Source organism: Medicago sativa, chromosome 2, assembly GCF_051527215.1.
Source record: "Medicago sativa cultivar Bolivia chromosome 2, Bolivia_mono, whole genome shotgun sequence".
NCBI lineage: Eukaryota > Viridiplantae > Streptophyta > Magnoliopsida > Fabales > Fabaceae > Medicago > Medicago sativa.
In genome coordinates, this window is record NC_140750.1 from 81,812,881 (window position 1) to 81,827,413 (window position 14,533).

Genomic DNA, 14,533 nt, shown 5'->3' on the forward strand with positions numbered 1-14,533 from the left:
CTTAGACAATTTTATTTAGATATAATTTCATCTACGTTACATTACATTGTGGTATCATTACATTACATTACCTAAAAGACATGTACGTCAACTATCATTACATTACATTCGGAAATGTAACTTCCAACTACAACAATTATCTTACCTCTGAATGGGGTCAATTCAAACTAGCTAAAAAGCAGGACTCCGACATTCGTCCAGAAGTGTTTTTATTCCATTCCAAATGTTAAATTCTTGTTGGTCTTGGTTTTAAATGATAGTATCTAAGAGCCAACGGAATGAGGTCCAGACCTTGACACTTCGATACCATCATTTAAACGAAGCCAACAAGAAATTAACATTTAGAATGGAATAAAAACACTCCTAGTCGAATGCCGGTGTCCTGCCATTTACCTCTGAAATGGGGTAAATTCAAACTTGCCAAACAACAGGACTCAAGCATTTCACACAGCATTCATGCTTTCCTTTGAAAAGAATAAATTTTTGTTAGGCTTGATTTAGATGAATGTATTCTAGTGCCACCGAAATGAGGTCCATTCCTTGACACTTAATACCTTCATCTAAACCAGCCAAACAAAAATTTAATCTTTTCAAAGGAAAAACATGAAGGCTGAGCGAAATGCTTGAGTCCTCGCCGTTTGGCAAGTTCGAATTACCCCATTTCAGAGGTGAGACAAATGTTGTAGTTTGAATGCACCTTACCCTAACTAATGACGATCTTCTGGCGGAATCAAGCTGTTGATGATATCTTCAGTTGATCTCAGCAACGTCACCCGCATATCGATCCACTGGAACTTGGTGTGTGATGTAGGATTTTTACATGTCTAAAAACTATATACACGTGAGTATAATATAGGATCGTGTCCACAGGAAGTTGCTTCAATCATAAGCGTTTTCACAATATTTCACATTAAGGAATGGGTGTAAATTGTTTGTTTGTAAAACTATGTTCCTAAACGACATAAAAGTAAAAACGAGAGAAGATCGAACTATTTCGCTTGCGGTATAAGATAACAAGCAAGCGTAACAGCAGCAATCTCTCAATCGATTAACAGACTCTAGCTTTATAACCAATATTATCACAATTATTTCTACAATATCCTTCGTGTCCAAACCGATATCGTTATTTCTGAGTTATCGTTTAAACATTCGTGTCCAAATCCCTTAAAAGATAACAAAGTCGATCGGATAACTTAATCGACAGTGTCCAGCCTGATTAAGTATCCAAAAGCATTAAGTTCTTGATTAAAAGCGATTATCAAAGATTTACAAACTTGTCAAGAGTGATATAACTTAAGATAGATTGTTATTCTAGTTCTAGATTCAAGAGTTCGTGTCCAAATCATCTTGAATCTCTTTGAAAGCATTAAACACAAGAATAACAACAATATTGAATCATTAAGCTAGAACCTTATACATTAAAAGATCAAAAGATTACATAATAGCTTGTTTGATTACCTCAATACTACAAGAGTAGATGATAGCTACACATAGACATGTAAATTATGCAAAGGATGAATGAAAGATGAAGATTCCATGCCAAGATCCTTGATGTCTCAATGAATCTAGGGTTGAATCTACTCCTTAATCACTTGCTTTGTGTTTCTCTCTTAGAAATAGCTCTAATCTCTCTCTAGAAATGCATAAAATTTATCTAATAAAACAGTGAATAGTCCTAGAGAGAGGGAAAAATTCTATTTAAATGGGGCAGCATACGTGTTGCACGCTTAAGCGTGCTGAGGACGCTTAAGCGTGCTACACAAAATATCTTCTGCTGACCAATGGGGTGCTGCCACATAAGTTGGGAAAATATCTTTCTTCTGAAGTAGATGAACACGCTTAAGCGTGCTAAACGCGTGCAGAAAGCGTGCAAAAACGGTTTGGTTCTGGAACTAGTACGCTTAAGCGAGCTGAAGTCGCTTAAGTGTGTTGCTTGAACTATGAACAGCGTCCTGAAAGCGTCCTGAGAGCGTGCAGAAAGGTGCTCTCGACATTTTTCACGCTTAAGCGAGCTGAGGTCGCTTAAGCGTGCTCTTCAAATCCTGAAAGCGTGGCAGAAGCGTGCACAAAGTTGCTCTCGGCCCTGTTGGACGCTTAAGCAAGCTGAGGTCGCTTAAGCGTGCTACCTTGAGTTTAAAAACTTATTTCTTGTTCCTTGCTTGTCATTTCCTGCATAAGTTTGGTAGAATGAGGCATGTAAGGCATAAATGGTATAAAACACAACAATTAGTAGCTTTTCCTAAGATAACTTGCATAACAAGTCACCAAAATGCCTCTTTTAACTAAAGAAAATAATACTTTTGAGCACTTATCAGTGTGCTCCCAAAACATGCTCGTCACGTTTTCGTCGTTCTTTAACTCCACCCAAGTGACTGATACGCTCCCCTCGTCGAGCTTTGGACGTTTATACAGAATATTTTGCACCCTCCTTGTGTCTTTTGGGTTGACTCCTTGGTTGAATTCATTCAGTTGATCCTTGAGATCTCTCAACGATACATCAAGGCACCGAACCTTTAACCTCTGAGGTTCTCCGCCGTTGAATGTTGCATGAACGTCGATCCACCCGGCCATTGTTTCAAATCTGCACACATTGAAATTAAAAATAATCAATGAAAAACTCATTCAAACATTTAATCAAACACTTGGTGTGCATATTATACATAAACCCTAAAAATGATAACTACAACATAAACATGCAAACATCTAAATAATTAAGCAATATTACTCATTTGCATGTAACATTGTATCATATCTTGCAAAAAAAAATAAAAATTTAAACAAACCCTAATTCTAAAAAAATTTCTAAAAAAATCAACATAAACATACAAACATCTAAACATTTTAAGCAACACAAGTCATTTACATCCTAACATTGTATGATTTCCTTCCAAAAACACCAAAATTTAAACAAACTCTAAATCTAAAAAATTTCTAATTTAAGAGGAAAAATCTAACATGCAAACATAAAAGGTTAATGGTGTTTGATCATGAGAACTTACTTGTTATTGGAGTGTTGTTTGATTTGAACTTGAAGGAATTTTGGAGTTGGGTGATTTGAGAGAGATTTTTGAGATTTTTTTGAGATTTTAGATGAGAAACGAGGAAATGAGGTGTTCTGCCTTGTTTAAGAAAGCGCGCGGCGTGAGTTAACTAACTTTGCGCATGTTAACTCACGTAGCGTTAGTTAACTTGCGCAAAAATTAACACTTGCGCAAGTTAACTTGCGCAAGGGTATTTTTGGTAGGCTTGCGAGCAAAACGTGCTGGGTGGAGAGCAAAATTCCAATCCAATAAGCACTATTGGGCCTTGGCCCAATAAAAAAAGAGCAAGAACAGTGTACTTTGGGGGGTTCGTATTGTACTGTACTTTGGTTTCCTGAAACAAAAACAACAAGATTCAACAAAGATAGTTAGATTATTAGATTAGGGTTTCATCATATCATAGTACTGAAGTTGAATCGATCATCGTTTCATCGGAAATGGAAGGAATAACAGAAGGAGTGAACAACATCAACATTAATAACAACAACTTCGATTCGTATAAGAAGAATCGCATTCAAGTCTCTAACACCAAAAAACCCCTCTTCTTCTACGTTAATCTCGCCAAAGTAATTTACATAACATAACATAACATAACCCTTCTCTTTCTTCAATTTTTACTTTCTTTTTGTTGATTTATGTGTTATTTTTATTGCAGAGATACATGCAACAACATAATGAGGTTGAACTCTCTGCACTTGGAATGGGTATTATTCAAATCCTTCTCACTTTTTCTTTTTTCTTGATATATGTGTTATTTTTGGCTTGTGTTACTTTTTTTGGGAATGTATGTATTTTTATATTTTGTCTACTCATGTTTATGTTTATTTGGATGACTATCTTCCCCTGAATTTATGAATGATTGATTAATGTGTTTTTTTGTCTGCAATCACTTATGAAACTTCAAATTAAATGCTGGTAGATTGCATAGGTTTGTTATGCTTACGCGAAGTGTGGTTTAGGGTGCGTTTGACTTGCTAAAAAACAGGGGATCGGAATGGACAACTTTTTTTGTACAGTAGTTATGAGATTGGACAGAACATGTGGCAAGGGACCGAACAAAAACATGAATTTTTGTCCACACTAAACCATGAGACAACTTTTTAGTCAGGGTACAGTTCAGTTATGTCTTGCATTGTTCTGTTCTGTGTCCTGTCCAGTACTTACTATTTTGCGAATCAAATGCACCCTTAGTTTATGTAGCACCAACACTTCTATTTGAAGATGCGTCCCGATGTCTAACACGTGTAAGTGTCCAACATGACATTGACACATGTGATTACATTGAATTATTTAATTTTCTCATCATTTATAGGTGTGACTTGTTAGTGTGTGTGTGTGTGTGTGTGTTATGTTATGTTGGTGTCTGTATTGTGTCGGTGCTTCATAGGGTTTAGTTACGGGTGTAAAACTTATAGTGGAAAATTTGATGAATGAAGGTTTATTGGATGAACTGTATTTGTAACCATATCGTAGTTTGGACTGTACTAAGAGATTTGTGTTTGGTTATATTGACTACACTAAAGTTCCACCCAATCGGGCATTTCTTCCACTTTAGGATTTAAGGGTATTGAACTAGTCTATTTGATTGAAGACGGAAATACAGGGACAAATTGGTTACAACTTACAACCTTATATGCTTTAAGTTATAGTGCCTAGAAGTATGTTTGTACTGACGAATTGAAGACTAGAAAAAAGTTTTATGATTTTAAAAATTTGAACTAGAAGGAAATAACTTTTGGGATGTGGATTATGCAGACACTCGTTATTTTTTGGAATAGTAGAGCTATATTACAAACTTAAAACGAGGAAGAAAGTGCAGTGTGTTTTGTAATTTATATAACTTATTGGTTCTATCTTTTCATGCTTAGAGTTTTCATTTGATATCTGACTTTTTTTTTCCCGTCTGTTACAGCTATTGCCACAGTGGTAACTGTTGCTGAAATTTTGAAAAATAACGGTCTCGCTGTTGAAAAGAGTGAAGTCTTTTTCTTTTCTCTGTGTTTTCTGTTTCCTCAATTACACTCTCTATTTCTCCAGTGGTTTAATTATCTGATGTCATTATTGATTGGATCTTGATGCAGAAGTCATGACATCAACTGTCGACATAAAGGATGATTCCAGAGGTAGACCAGTCCAAAAGGCCAAGGTAAGGGTGCAATCAGTTTCCTTTTACTCTAATATTTGGCGCAGGCCAAGACCTGTTTGGCCTCGGTTTGTGCGAGTCACACACTCGCACAATCATAGAATTATTGTTTAAAGGAGTTATGTTGAATTTATAGTCAGGCCAAGTCTCTTTTGATGATTTAGCATTCTTTATGATTGGTCTCTGAGTGCTACATTTGATGAATCATGTTTTAGATTGAAATAGTACTTGGGAAGACAGTAAATTTCGACGAGCTGATGGCAGCTGCAGCTGCTGAAGAAGGCGAAAATGGAGATGTTGAAGAACAGACCACATGAAATTGAAGTCAAAGCTACATCTGAATTGTTTGAAGATATGTAATCTTTAATGATTTGCATTTTTGTTGTTGCGATGTAGAAGACATCTCATTTATAAACTGACTTGCAATATTAAACTACAAAATTCCCTGATTTCTTTTCGGTATAAAATAGGCTTTTCATTCTCTCTGGATTTAGTTTATTCTTTTCTTCATTGAGTGGGAGAAGGTTAAGAAATTTCTTATTTATTTCCTCTCTTCATTGAGAGGAAAAAGTTCATGAAATTTCGTATGTTTCAAACATTTCAATGAATATGTGCTTCTGTCTCCTTCCCTTTCTAATTTTCAATACATCTAATGAGAATTCGTCAGTATGACACAATTACTCAACTCTTGTTACTTACTCTTAGAATAACGGTCACAATGTTGCAAAATAAAGGGTTTTTATTGGATGTCGGTGTAAAACTAAGCAGCTCAATTGTGTTCAACAATAGATCATAATTATCAAGTTGTCAATATAATTTTGGCAAACATTATTAAACCAAATGAGGTGCTAACGTTTCAAAATAGTTTTTCCTATTTTGCAATGTTGTCCTTTACCTTGGGAAGCAGCTGCTTAATAAAATGTGTTGTGGAAGGCATCGAAGTAAAGACACTGTAACAACAGTACCATACGTTCATTAGTCTTATCAATATTTTTACTTTTCACTATTTTGGAAATAATAGGGAGAAGAAAATGTGGAGCTATATATAAAGTTAGTTGTTTTAGTTTACCATTTGGATAAAAACTTGTCACACATGTTAGGGTAAATTTCGTGGTTTTCAAGTTGGAAATGAACAAGAATTTAGTGTTACATGATATAAATTGAATGTTGGGAATGAAAAGTGATACATGCACTTCTATTCCTTTTTATTTCCGCATTTGGTATTTATTGTATTAAGACGTTTTGCTTAACTTAACCATGATTTTTTTTTTATTCATTAAGTGGTATATAAAAGCATGGAATCAGATCACCTCCTGCTGCTTTTCTACTGTTATCTCTCCTGCGCAATTACGAGACGTTGGATTTAATCCAACGGTGGAGACAAAAAGAGAGGAAAAAGGGGCAAGGAGAGAGAAATGTCCATTGCCTTTGGGAACAATTTCTCGTCCTTTTTCTTTCTATTATCTGGACAATCTCCATACCTGGATTCATAATTGCCTTCCCCCCCACACCAGTTGTGTGATTTAAGTTCAGTTTAAAAAGAAGATTTGACGGGAAGGAGCAATACGTGATTACATCACATCTATCTTTACCAATGGTAAAGAAAAGAAAAACTAATTGGGGATAAATAAATTACAAACACAAAACTGAAACATATTTTGAGAACTTTTTAAGCAAAAAAATAATCAGAAATTGAGAAATAGTTGCAACTTTGATCTTTTAAGCTGGTTGAATTTATATTGTAACAAAGACAGCGGCGAAGCTAGCACGATTTTCACGAGGGGGCCAAATATAAAGAAGTAATAAAATATATTTTAAAAACTAATATATTAAACTTAATCAATAAGTAAAATAAGCTCACAATCATTTTTACTTATATTTAATGAAACGACAGTGAAAAAAATAAAATCTAACAATAATTATATATAAAAGTTGAGTTCTATGAAGTTTTAAAAAGTCAGATTTATCTATTATTGACACTAAACTAAATAGATTATCAATATTTTATTGATATTGTCCATCTTTGAATCGACAAAATTGTTTGGAGTAGCCAAATAATATATTAATGGGGTAGCTACATACAAAATTATACTAATTATTCAAGATTTTATTTTGCTTTTGGGGTAGCCAATGCTACCCCATTCATACAAAGCCATTCGCCCCTGAACAAAGATAAGCACTCTATGCATTCTAAGCACAGTGGCTGAGTTTTAACAGTCCAGAACAACAGTGGTATTTTGAAGCAACAACCTTCCATCAATGATAATTTTGCTTCTGACATCTAGTGTGGTTGTAAAATGGGATTTCGGCAATTATCGGCGTTGTCGTTGGCAACAAGTTTGAAGATGACTGAGGCGGCGGAGAGGTAGGACCGGTTGGGGAAGAAAGTATGAACAATTATTATTTGGGTCCTGCTAACGGGTGCCCGCGGCACTGGTTAAGCATAGAGAATTATTACCATAAAAGGAAACTGTTTTTGACTTAATTATAAATTAATTACACAATTTCAATGCATTAACCGGTGCCCTAGCATTTCCCTTATTATTTATTTATTTATTTTTACCATTTTCCTCAGGATTAAACCAAAGGCTCTGATTGGCACAAGATTTACAGGAGATCCCGCAGGAGAGGATTCGGATCCATAAAATCATATGTTATTGCTATATTTTTTTAACGAAATGTTAACTAATACCCTAATGTCGTCCTCGTGAGTTTAGCTCAGTTGGTATGGACAATGCATAAAAATATGCAAGGTCCGGGGTTCAAACCCCGACCACCACAAAAAAAAAAAACTAATGCCCTAATGTCCCCGGGGCCCTAGTTAAGAACTTTAAATGACAACTTTTTATCCCCGGGGCCCTAGTTAAGAACTTTAAATGACAACTTTTTATAAAAGTTTGTGTACTAAAGTGCATTGTAAATTGAAAACTTTGATATTTTTAAAGAATAATTACTTAATTTAAAATGCTTAAAGAGTGTTTCAGAGACACTCGTTAACAAAATTCTTTTTTTTAGGGAGACCCTATTTTTTTTATTAAAATTACCATTAAAGACATAAAATAAAACTAATTTAATAAAATAAAAATAGAAACACGAGCCTGAAAAAATACATGTTTATTCTATAAAAAAACATGTTTAAAGATTTTGTTATGTTGATTCTGATTCTTTTTATAAGTAAAAAAATGTAATTTTTTGTATCTTTTCTGTAAAAACATTGACCAATTTATAAATGTACATAATTAGATGTTAAATTTCATTTGTGTCCTTATTTATCATAATAAAGATTTTTTTTTGAAGGATGTGATAAAGAATATTAAAAATAAGTTGGTAGAATGACGAGTTAATAATATGTAGAGGTGTTCATGGAAAAAATTAAACTTTTAAAAGTATTAAATGGAAATAATTATTTTCAAAATGTTTCTTTAATCTTGATGAGGTAGGGGTTCATTTCTTATAAAAATGATCGGAAGTAGTATCATTATTTGCCATTTTTGTTCTTCTCAATCTCACTGTGACCGCAAAAATTTGCGGTAGCTTAACGTGCCCTTCAATCGGGGAGGATATGATGCTACTCATTAATATTGAGAGATGCAGGTAATATACTCATTAATATTGAGGCTAATCATATTATAGAAATGATAATGCACATGTTTGTTTATTTCCGAATATTATGATTATTATAATATTGTTACTCCCTCCGGGTTAAAAAACATGTGGCAGTCAACATTGCGCTAATATTCAATTTTGATAATTAATATTTTTAATTATATATATTAAAAATTAATAAAAATTTGATATTTTAAAAATATTTATCGACAATATCAGTGAACAATATAATCCAATAAAAGAACAAAGAAAAAAATTCCAATAATAGGACAATAAATATGTTATCGTGATGTTAACTTAGTTGGTAGGGTAAGCCCCCGAAAGATGAAATTAAGTTGAATTAAATCAAATAATAATTTATACTATTATCTAATTTTATTTTTTTACGCAATTATATTATCTAGTGTAAAGTGTGTAGTTTATATTTTGATATACTATGACCACATTCTCTAGTGTCACAATGTGCAAGACATTTGAATTTTTTTTGCAAAAATTTAGAATATATATAAATATGTAAAAGTTTAATAAATTGAAGTTAATGACTGCGTTCAAAAAAGATTGTGCTATGCTGTTGTATACTTGTATAGTATCGTTCATTGCCATTTCTATTTTCCTGAGATTTCTATATTTGTTTCCTGAGATTTCTCTATTTACCTGATCATGCTACTCACTACCTTCATTCCTTCACAACTCACTACCTTCATTCTGTCAAAAAAACCTTCATTACACAAATGGCTTCTTCTTCTTCATGGGCTAAAAAAACTGGTTTCAAGCCAGGATTCTCCGCTGAGAACAATGTCGGTCAGTCTTCGTCCAGACAACCTGACCTCGAAGCAAGTCCTGTTGTTACCACTCCTTCGCCAGCGGGAAATGGCGTGCTGCATGGCGATAAGGTTCCTCCACCGCCTTCTGATGGAGGTCCGACCAACAATGCTCGGGTGGAGGAGAGAACGACTAGGTTGCCGCTGACGGTTGATCATGATGACTTGGTGTTGAGGCGGAGGCCTTCGCCTTTGAACTATGAATTAACGGATTCGCCAGCGTTAGGTAATACTATAATAATAATACACAAGGTTGTTAAATTTCAAGTTAACTTTAAACTCTTACAGATTTACAATTTAGGTCATGAAACCGACTCTATTTTTAGTGAACTCCTACGAGTTCACAAAAACTCTGATGAAATCGGTAAACTTATTTGAAGGCTGGTTTACGCTTTTATGATTATACATTTTTTAGTTTTAAAACATAAACTTTTGGTAATTACTAGCCAATATTTGATTTAATTATTTTTGTATTGTAATATCTCTATTTTACGTTTGTAGTGTTGTTGTGAGGAACAACTATTACACCTCCATATTTATGCTTTATTATAGAGATGAAATGTTAAATTATTTTTAATGATATTATATTATCTATATATGCTATTTTAATATTAGGTAAACTCATACCAGTTTGTGACTCAAGTCTATAAGTCGAGTCTAGCCTAAACGAGTTAACTTAGACCCTCGAGTCTGACAGCCTTGATAATACACACTTACGCTTTCACTTAGTTTGAAAATGTTTATCCATGCTGATAATTTTTTTTCATGTATCTTTCAGTTTTCCTTGCTGTATATGGGATACAGCATTACCTATCGATAATAGGTTCGGTGATTCTCACTCCACTTGTCATAGCTCCTGCTATGGGAGCTTCTCATGTGAGTAGTCATTTCATTTTTTCAACTATTTTGGCTATTTTTTGTTTTTGGCTGATATATTTTGTGAATACTATTTTGTTATCTGATGTGTTGCTGGCTATAGGATGAAACTTCAGCAATGATATGTACTGTGCTCTTAGTGTCTGGAGTGACTACACTTCTGCACACTATTTTCGGGTCTCGGCTGCCCTTGATACAAGGGCCTTCTTTTGTCTATCTGGCTCCGGTTTTGGCTATCATCAACTCACCTGAGTTTCAAGAGTTGAATGAAAATGTATGTATTTTCTTAAACTTTTATCAATGTTTTACTCGATTTTAAATGTTGTTTACATCATTGTTCTATTTTGTAATCAAAATTGTTCCTCGAAGTTTCAAGGATTATATGGAATGTTTGTGTATTTTCGTTTTTATGCTTCACATCAACTTTTTGATGGAATAATTAGAACTAAGGTTGCTGATAGTGTTTCTATATCAATTTTCAGAAATTCAAACATATAATGAAAGAGCTGCAGGGGGCTATAATTATTGGATCGGCTTTTCAGACTCTTCTTGGATATACTGGTCTAATGTCCCTGTTAGTAAGGTATGATTTTGAGGATTTTGTTTTTCCTGGCTTTTTATTTTCCTTTAACGCATGCTTCCTTGCTTCATCAAACAACATTTATTCTTGTGGATTGAGGCAATACATAATGTAGGTAACTGCTAATGGTTGAAAAATTCAAGTAGAATCATAGCAGATAATGCTGAGAGGAAGAATAGTATTAGTAAAAACAACAGGGAAAATCAGTATTGCATAGTGCTTTTGAGTAATATATGTTATATGTGATATGATGGTATCAACCGGATGAATATTCCAGGCCTATACAATTTACCTTTCACCATGAATTGATCACTTTAGTGTCTGTAATAAAAGTATTATGTTTCACATCTCAATTTTCAGGTTTATCAATCCCGTGGTTGTATCCTCAACCATTGCCGCAGTTGGACTTTCATTCTATAGCTATGGTTTTCCTCTAGTTGGCACATGTCCTGAGATTGGTGCAGTACAGATATTAGTGGTTATTGTTTTTTGTCTTGTAAGTTTGTTGAATTCAGATTCCTACTTTATCTATGTTATTCATCGTTGCAGTGCGCTGATATATTTTATTATATATTGCTTTTTGCAGTATCTTCGTAAGATATCTGTTTTTGGACATCGCATATTTCTGATATATGCAGTAAGTCTAATTCCACAATATTCTTCTGAGTTGCTCTTCATAAGAGAAAATAAATTTCTGTGTAAAAAATAATTTCTGTTAAGTGATATTATCTTCTTTGCCTAATTTACAGGTGCCTTTGGGTTTGGCAATCACATGGACATTTGCTTTCTTGCTGACTGAAAACGGCCGGATGAAACATTGTCAAGTTAATACTTCTAACACAATGACATCACCCCCATGGTTTAGATTTCCCTATCCACTGCAATGGGGTACTCCTGTGTTCAATTGGAAAATGGCTCTTGTGATGTGCGTCGTTTCCTTAATCTCATCTGTGGATTCGGTTAGATTCTTGTCATTTTTATTTCTTTCTATTTTCTTTTCTGGACTGAATTTATTTATATTGACTCTGAATATGTTGATAGTCTAACTTGATCTCGTTCAATGGAAACACAGTGCATGACATTGATTTTCTATCCCTAAAATAAGATGTGAAATTTTAGCACAGCAGAAAGCAACTTGTGATTTTGTTGATTATAATGTCTAGATAAGTCAAATAATAGAATTAACTGTTCTATGAAATGTTTACAGTATGCTAAGTCAAAATTGAAATCATATTATCATGACTTTTTTCTGTATTCAGGATTATATATATATATATATATATATATATATATATATATATATATATATATATATAGAGAGAGAGAGAGAGAGAGAGAGAGAGAGACAGAGAGAGAGAGAGAGAGAGAGAGAGAGAGGCAGGATCCGTTGACACCAGGTGTAAGTCTAAAGACTTACACCAAATATAAGCCATTAGATCTATTTAATCACACGGTCAACAATAAATATGAAACAATACAAAAAAAACACTCATGCACGCTTCCCACTCTTCACAATCCCGTTGACTTGATCAGTTATTTTCTTCCTTCTCACCGTTTCTTTTTAATGGAGTTCACTTTCTTGCGACACTGATCAAATATTATATCATTGTACTGTGTTGTTGAGGTTCATTTGTTTTAACCTTGTAGGTTGGCACCTATCACACTTCTTCACTCTTAGTAGCATCTGGATCTCCAACTCCTGGGGTTCTTAGTCGCGGTATTGGTCTCGAAGGTTTTTGTAGTTTGTTGGCTGGTCTCTGGGGTACTGGAACCGGATCAACAACTTTAACCGAAAATGTTCACACAATTGTTGGGACAAAAATGGGAAGCCGCAGACCAGTTCAATTGGGTGCGTGTCTTCTCATAGTATTATCTCTATTTGGTAAGTATCTATTAGTTGTTGCATTTGCATCTACCTTTGTTACTCCATCTTGTGACGAAGCCGTTCAATAGAATAAGAAACATTAGCTACCTTGATACACCCTTGAGCTTATTTGTTTTTGTGTTCTTTATTTAGTTTATTTGTTAATCTTGAAGGACGCCTTTTCCTTCCTCCTAGTAGTACTTGATTGCTTCAAATTTTGTCTTTTGGGATGCAGATTTATATATTTTCATTCTCTCGTTTGTAGATTTTTTTATATCACAAATATACCATGTCTAATTTTACTTTTACTATATAACAGGGAAGGTCGGAGGGTTCATTGCTTCAATTCCTGGAGCCATGGTTGCTGGTCTCCTCTGCTTTATGTGGGCGATGCTTACAGCATTAGGCTTGTCCAATCTACGCTACACTGAGACCGGAAGATCTCGAAATATCATTATAGTTGGACTGTCATTGTTCTTCTCTCTTTCCATACCTGCATACTTTCAACAGTATGACAGCTCTCCAGAGTCCAACTTTTCAGTACCAAGTTATTTTCAGCCTTACATAGTGACTTTTCACGGGCCTTTCCGAAGTAAATATGAAGAGGTATGCCTCTATGTTTTGTCATGTTCCTGTACTATTGTGATTCTAATGCTTGATTTTGATGTTGTCTAATTCTGTGATTGAAATTTGTTAATTACTATAACATTCCTTAGTTCCATTGTCAACTAGAAATATATGTGTTGTAGGTTGTTGTCAGTATTGTTTTATTTTTCCTTTCTAAAAAACACTTGTGAATATGTTCCTTTTGCAGTTGAACTATGTACTGAACACGGTATTTTCGTTGCATGTGGTGATAGCTTTTCTCGTTGCTCTTATCTTGGATAATACTGTACCTGGCAGTAAACAAGAACGTGAGCTATACAGTTGGTCCAAACCTAATGATGCCAGAGAAGATCCTTTCATTGTTAGTGAATATGGGTTGCCGGGGAGAGTTGGTCGGTGTTTCCGATGGGTGAAGTGGGTTGGCTTCTGAGTGACAGTGCTCTCGTTAGTTGATCATGTTCAGTATATGAATGTTGTTCAACTGTCCGAGGTACCGCCTCAGTTTAGGTCTCGTATTGTTTCATGGGTAGACTATTTTACATATAGTTATTTATTGGAACTAGTTTGATATTGATTAAGGTAGTTACTAGTTAGTTATAACTAGTTCTAGGTCTCTTTGTAGGGCTTTACCGTGCTTCTGAATAGAATATGACTGGTTGGTCATAGTTCCGAGTTATTAATTTTTGTACATTAAACTTCCAGAGGCGTTTACTTGCGTTATAATTGATTAGATTAACAATTTATCTATTTTGATTCTTGCATAATCTCCTGTTGGAATGTATTTATTCTACCTGGTTATCTATATACGAACATTATTATACCTGCTCAACAGGGACCGTAAAATTTTTGTTTAGCATATTTATTCTGATCAACGTATTATTCCATTGTACCTAGTTGATATGTGTTACATGAACACTTGAAAACTTGTATTGTTTGATTTGTGAAAAGCTCTGTAAGAAATTACTCAGACTAAGCATGTGTTGGATTCATAAAAAA

General features: G+C 34.2%; 2 protein-coding genes across 2 annotated transcripts; both read left to right on the plus strand.

Annotated features, from left to right (window-relative positions):
* The first annotated feature begins 3,411 nt into the window (after window positions 1-3,411).
* Window positions 3,412-5,665, plus strand: LOC146951447 (uncharacterized protein At2g34160-like). The gene is made up of 5 exons (XM_085747429.1): window positions 3,412-3,607; window positions 3,697-3,745; window positions 4,954-5,016; window positions 5,123-5,187; window positions 5,400-5,665. Exons 1-5 carry the CDS (start codon window positions 3,479-3,481, stop codon window positions 5,499-5,501), a joined length of 408 nt encoding a protein of 135 aa, XP_085603555.1. The 5' UTR covers window positions 3,412-3,478; the 3' UTR covers window positions 5,502-5,665.
* Window positions 5,666-9,521: 3,856 nt separating this feature from the next.
* Window positions 9,522-14,301, plus strand: LOC146951448 (nucleobase-ascorbate transporter 12-like). Its single transcript, XM_085748737.1, has 9 exons — window positions 9,522-9,837; window positions 10,390-10,487; window positions 10,591-10,761; window positions 10,970-11,070; window positions 11,428-11,704; window positions 11,817-12,026; window positions 12,715-12,949; window positions 13,251-13,537; window positions 13,746-14,301. Exons 1-9 carry the CDS (start codon window positions 9,522-9,524, stop codon window positions 13,965-13,967), a joined length of 1,917 nt encoding a protein of 638 aa, XP_085604863.1. The 3' UTR covers window positions 13,968-14,301.
* Window positions 14,302-14,533: the final 232 nt, after the last annotated feature.

Coding starts and splice junctions, on each gene's coding strand:
- LOC146951447 (XM_085747429.1), top strand. CDS start 3,479: ATGGAAGGAATAACAGAAGGAGTGAACAACATCAACATTAATAACAAC. Junction 3,608..3,696: donor TCTACGTTAATCTCGCCAAA/GTAATTTACATA, acceptor TTTTTATTGCAG/AGATACATGCAACAACATAA. Junction 5,017..5,122: donor CGGTCTCGCTGTTGAAAAGA/GTGAAGTCTTTT, acceptor ATCTTGATGCAG/AAGTCATGACATCAACTGTC.
- LOC146951448 (XM_085748737.1), top strand. CDS start 9,522: ATGGCTTCTTCTTCTTCATGGGCTAAAAAAACTGGTTTCAAGCCAGGA. Junction 11,705..11,816: donor GCATATTTCTGATATATGCA/GTAAGTCTAATT, acceptor CCTAATTTACAG/GTGCCTTTGGGTTTGGCAAT. Junction 12,027..12,714: donor TAATCTCATCTGTGGATTCG/GTTAGATTCTTG, acceptor TTAACCTTGTAG/GTTGGCACCTATCACACTTC.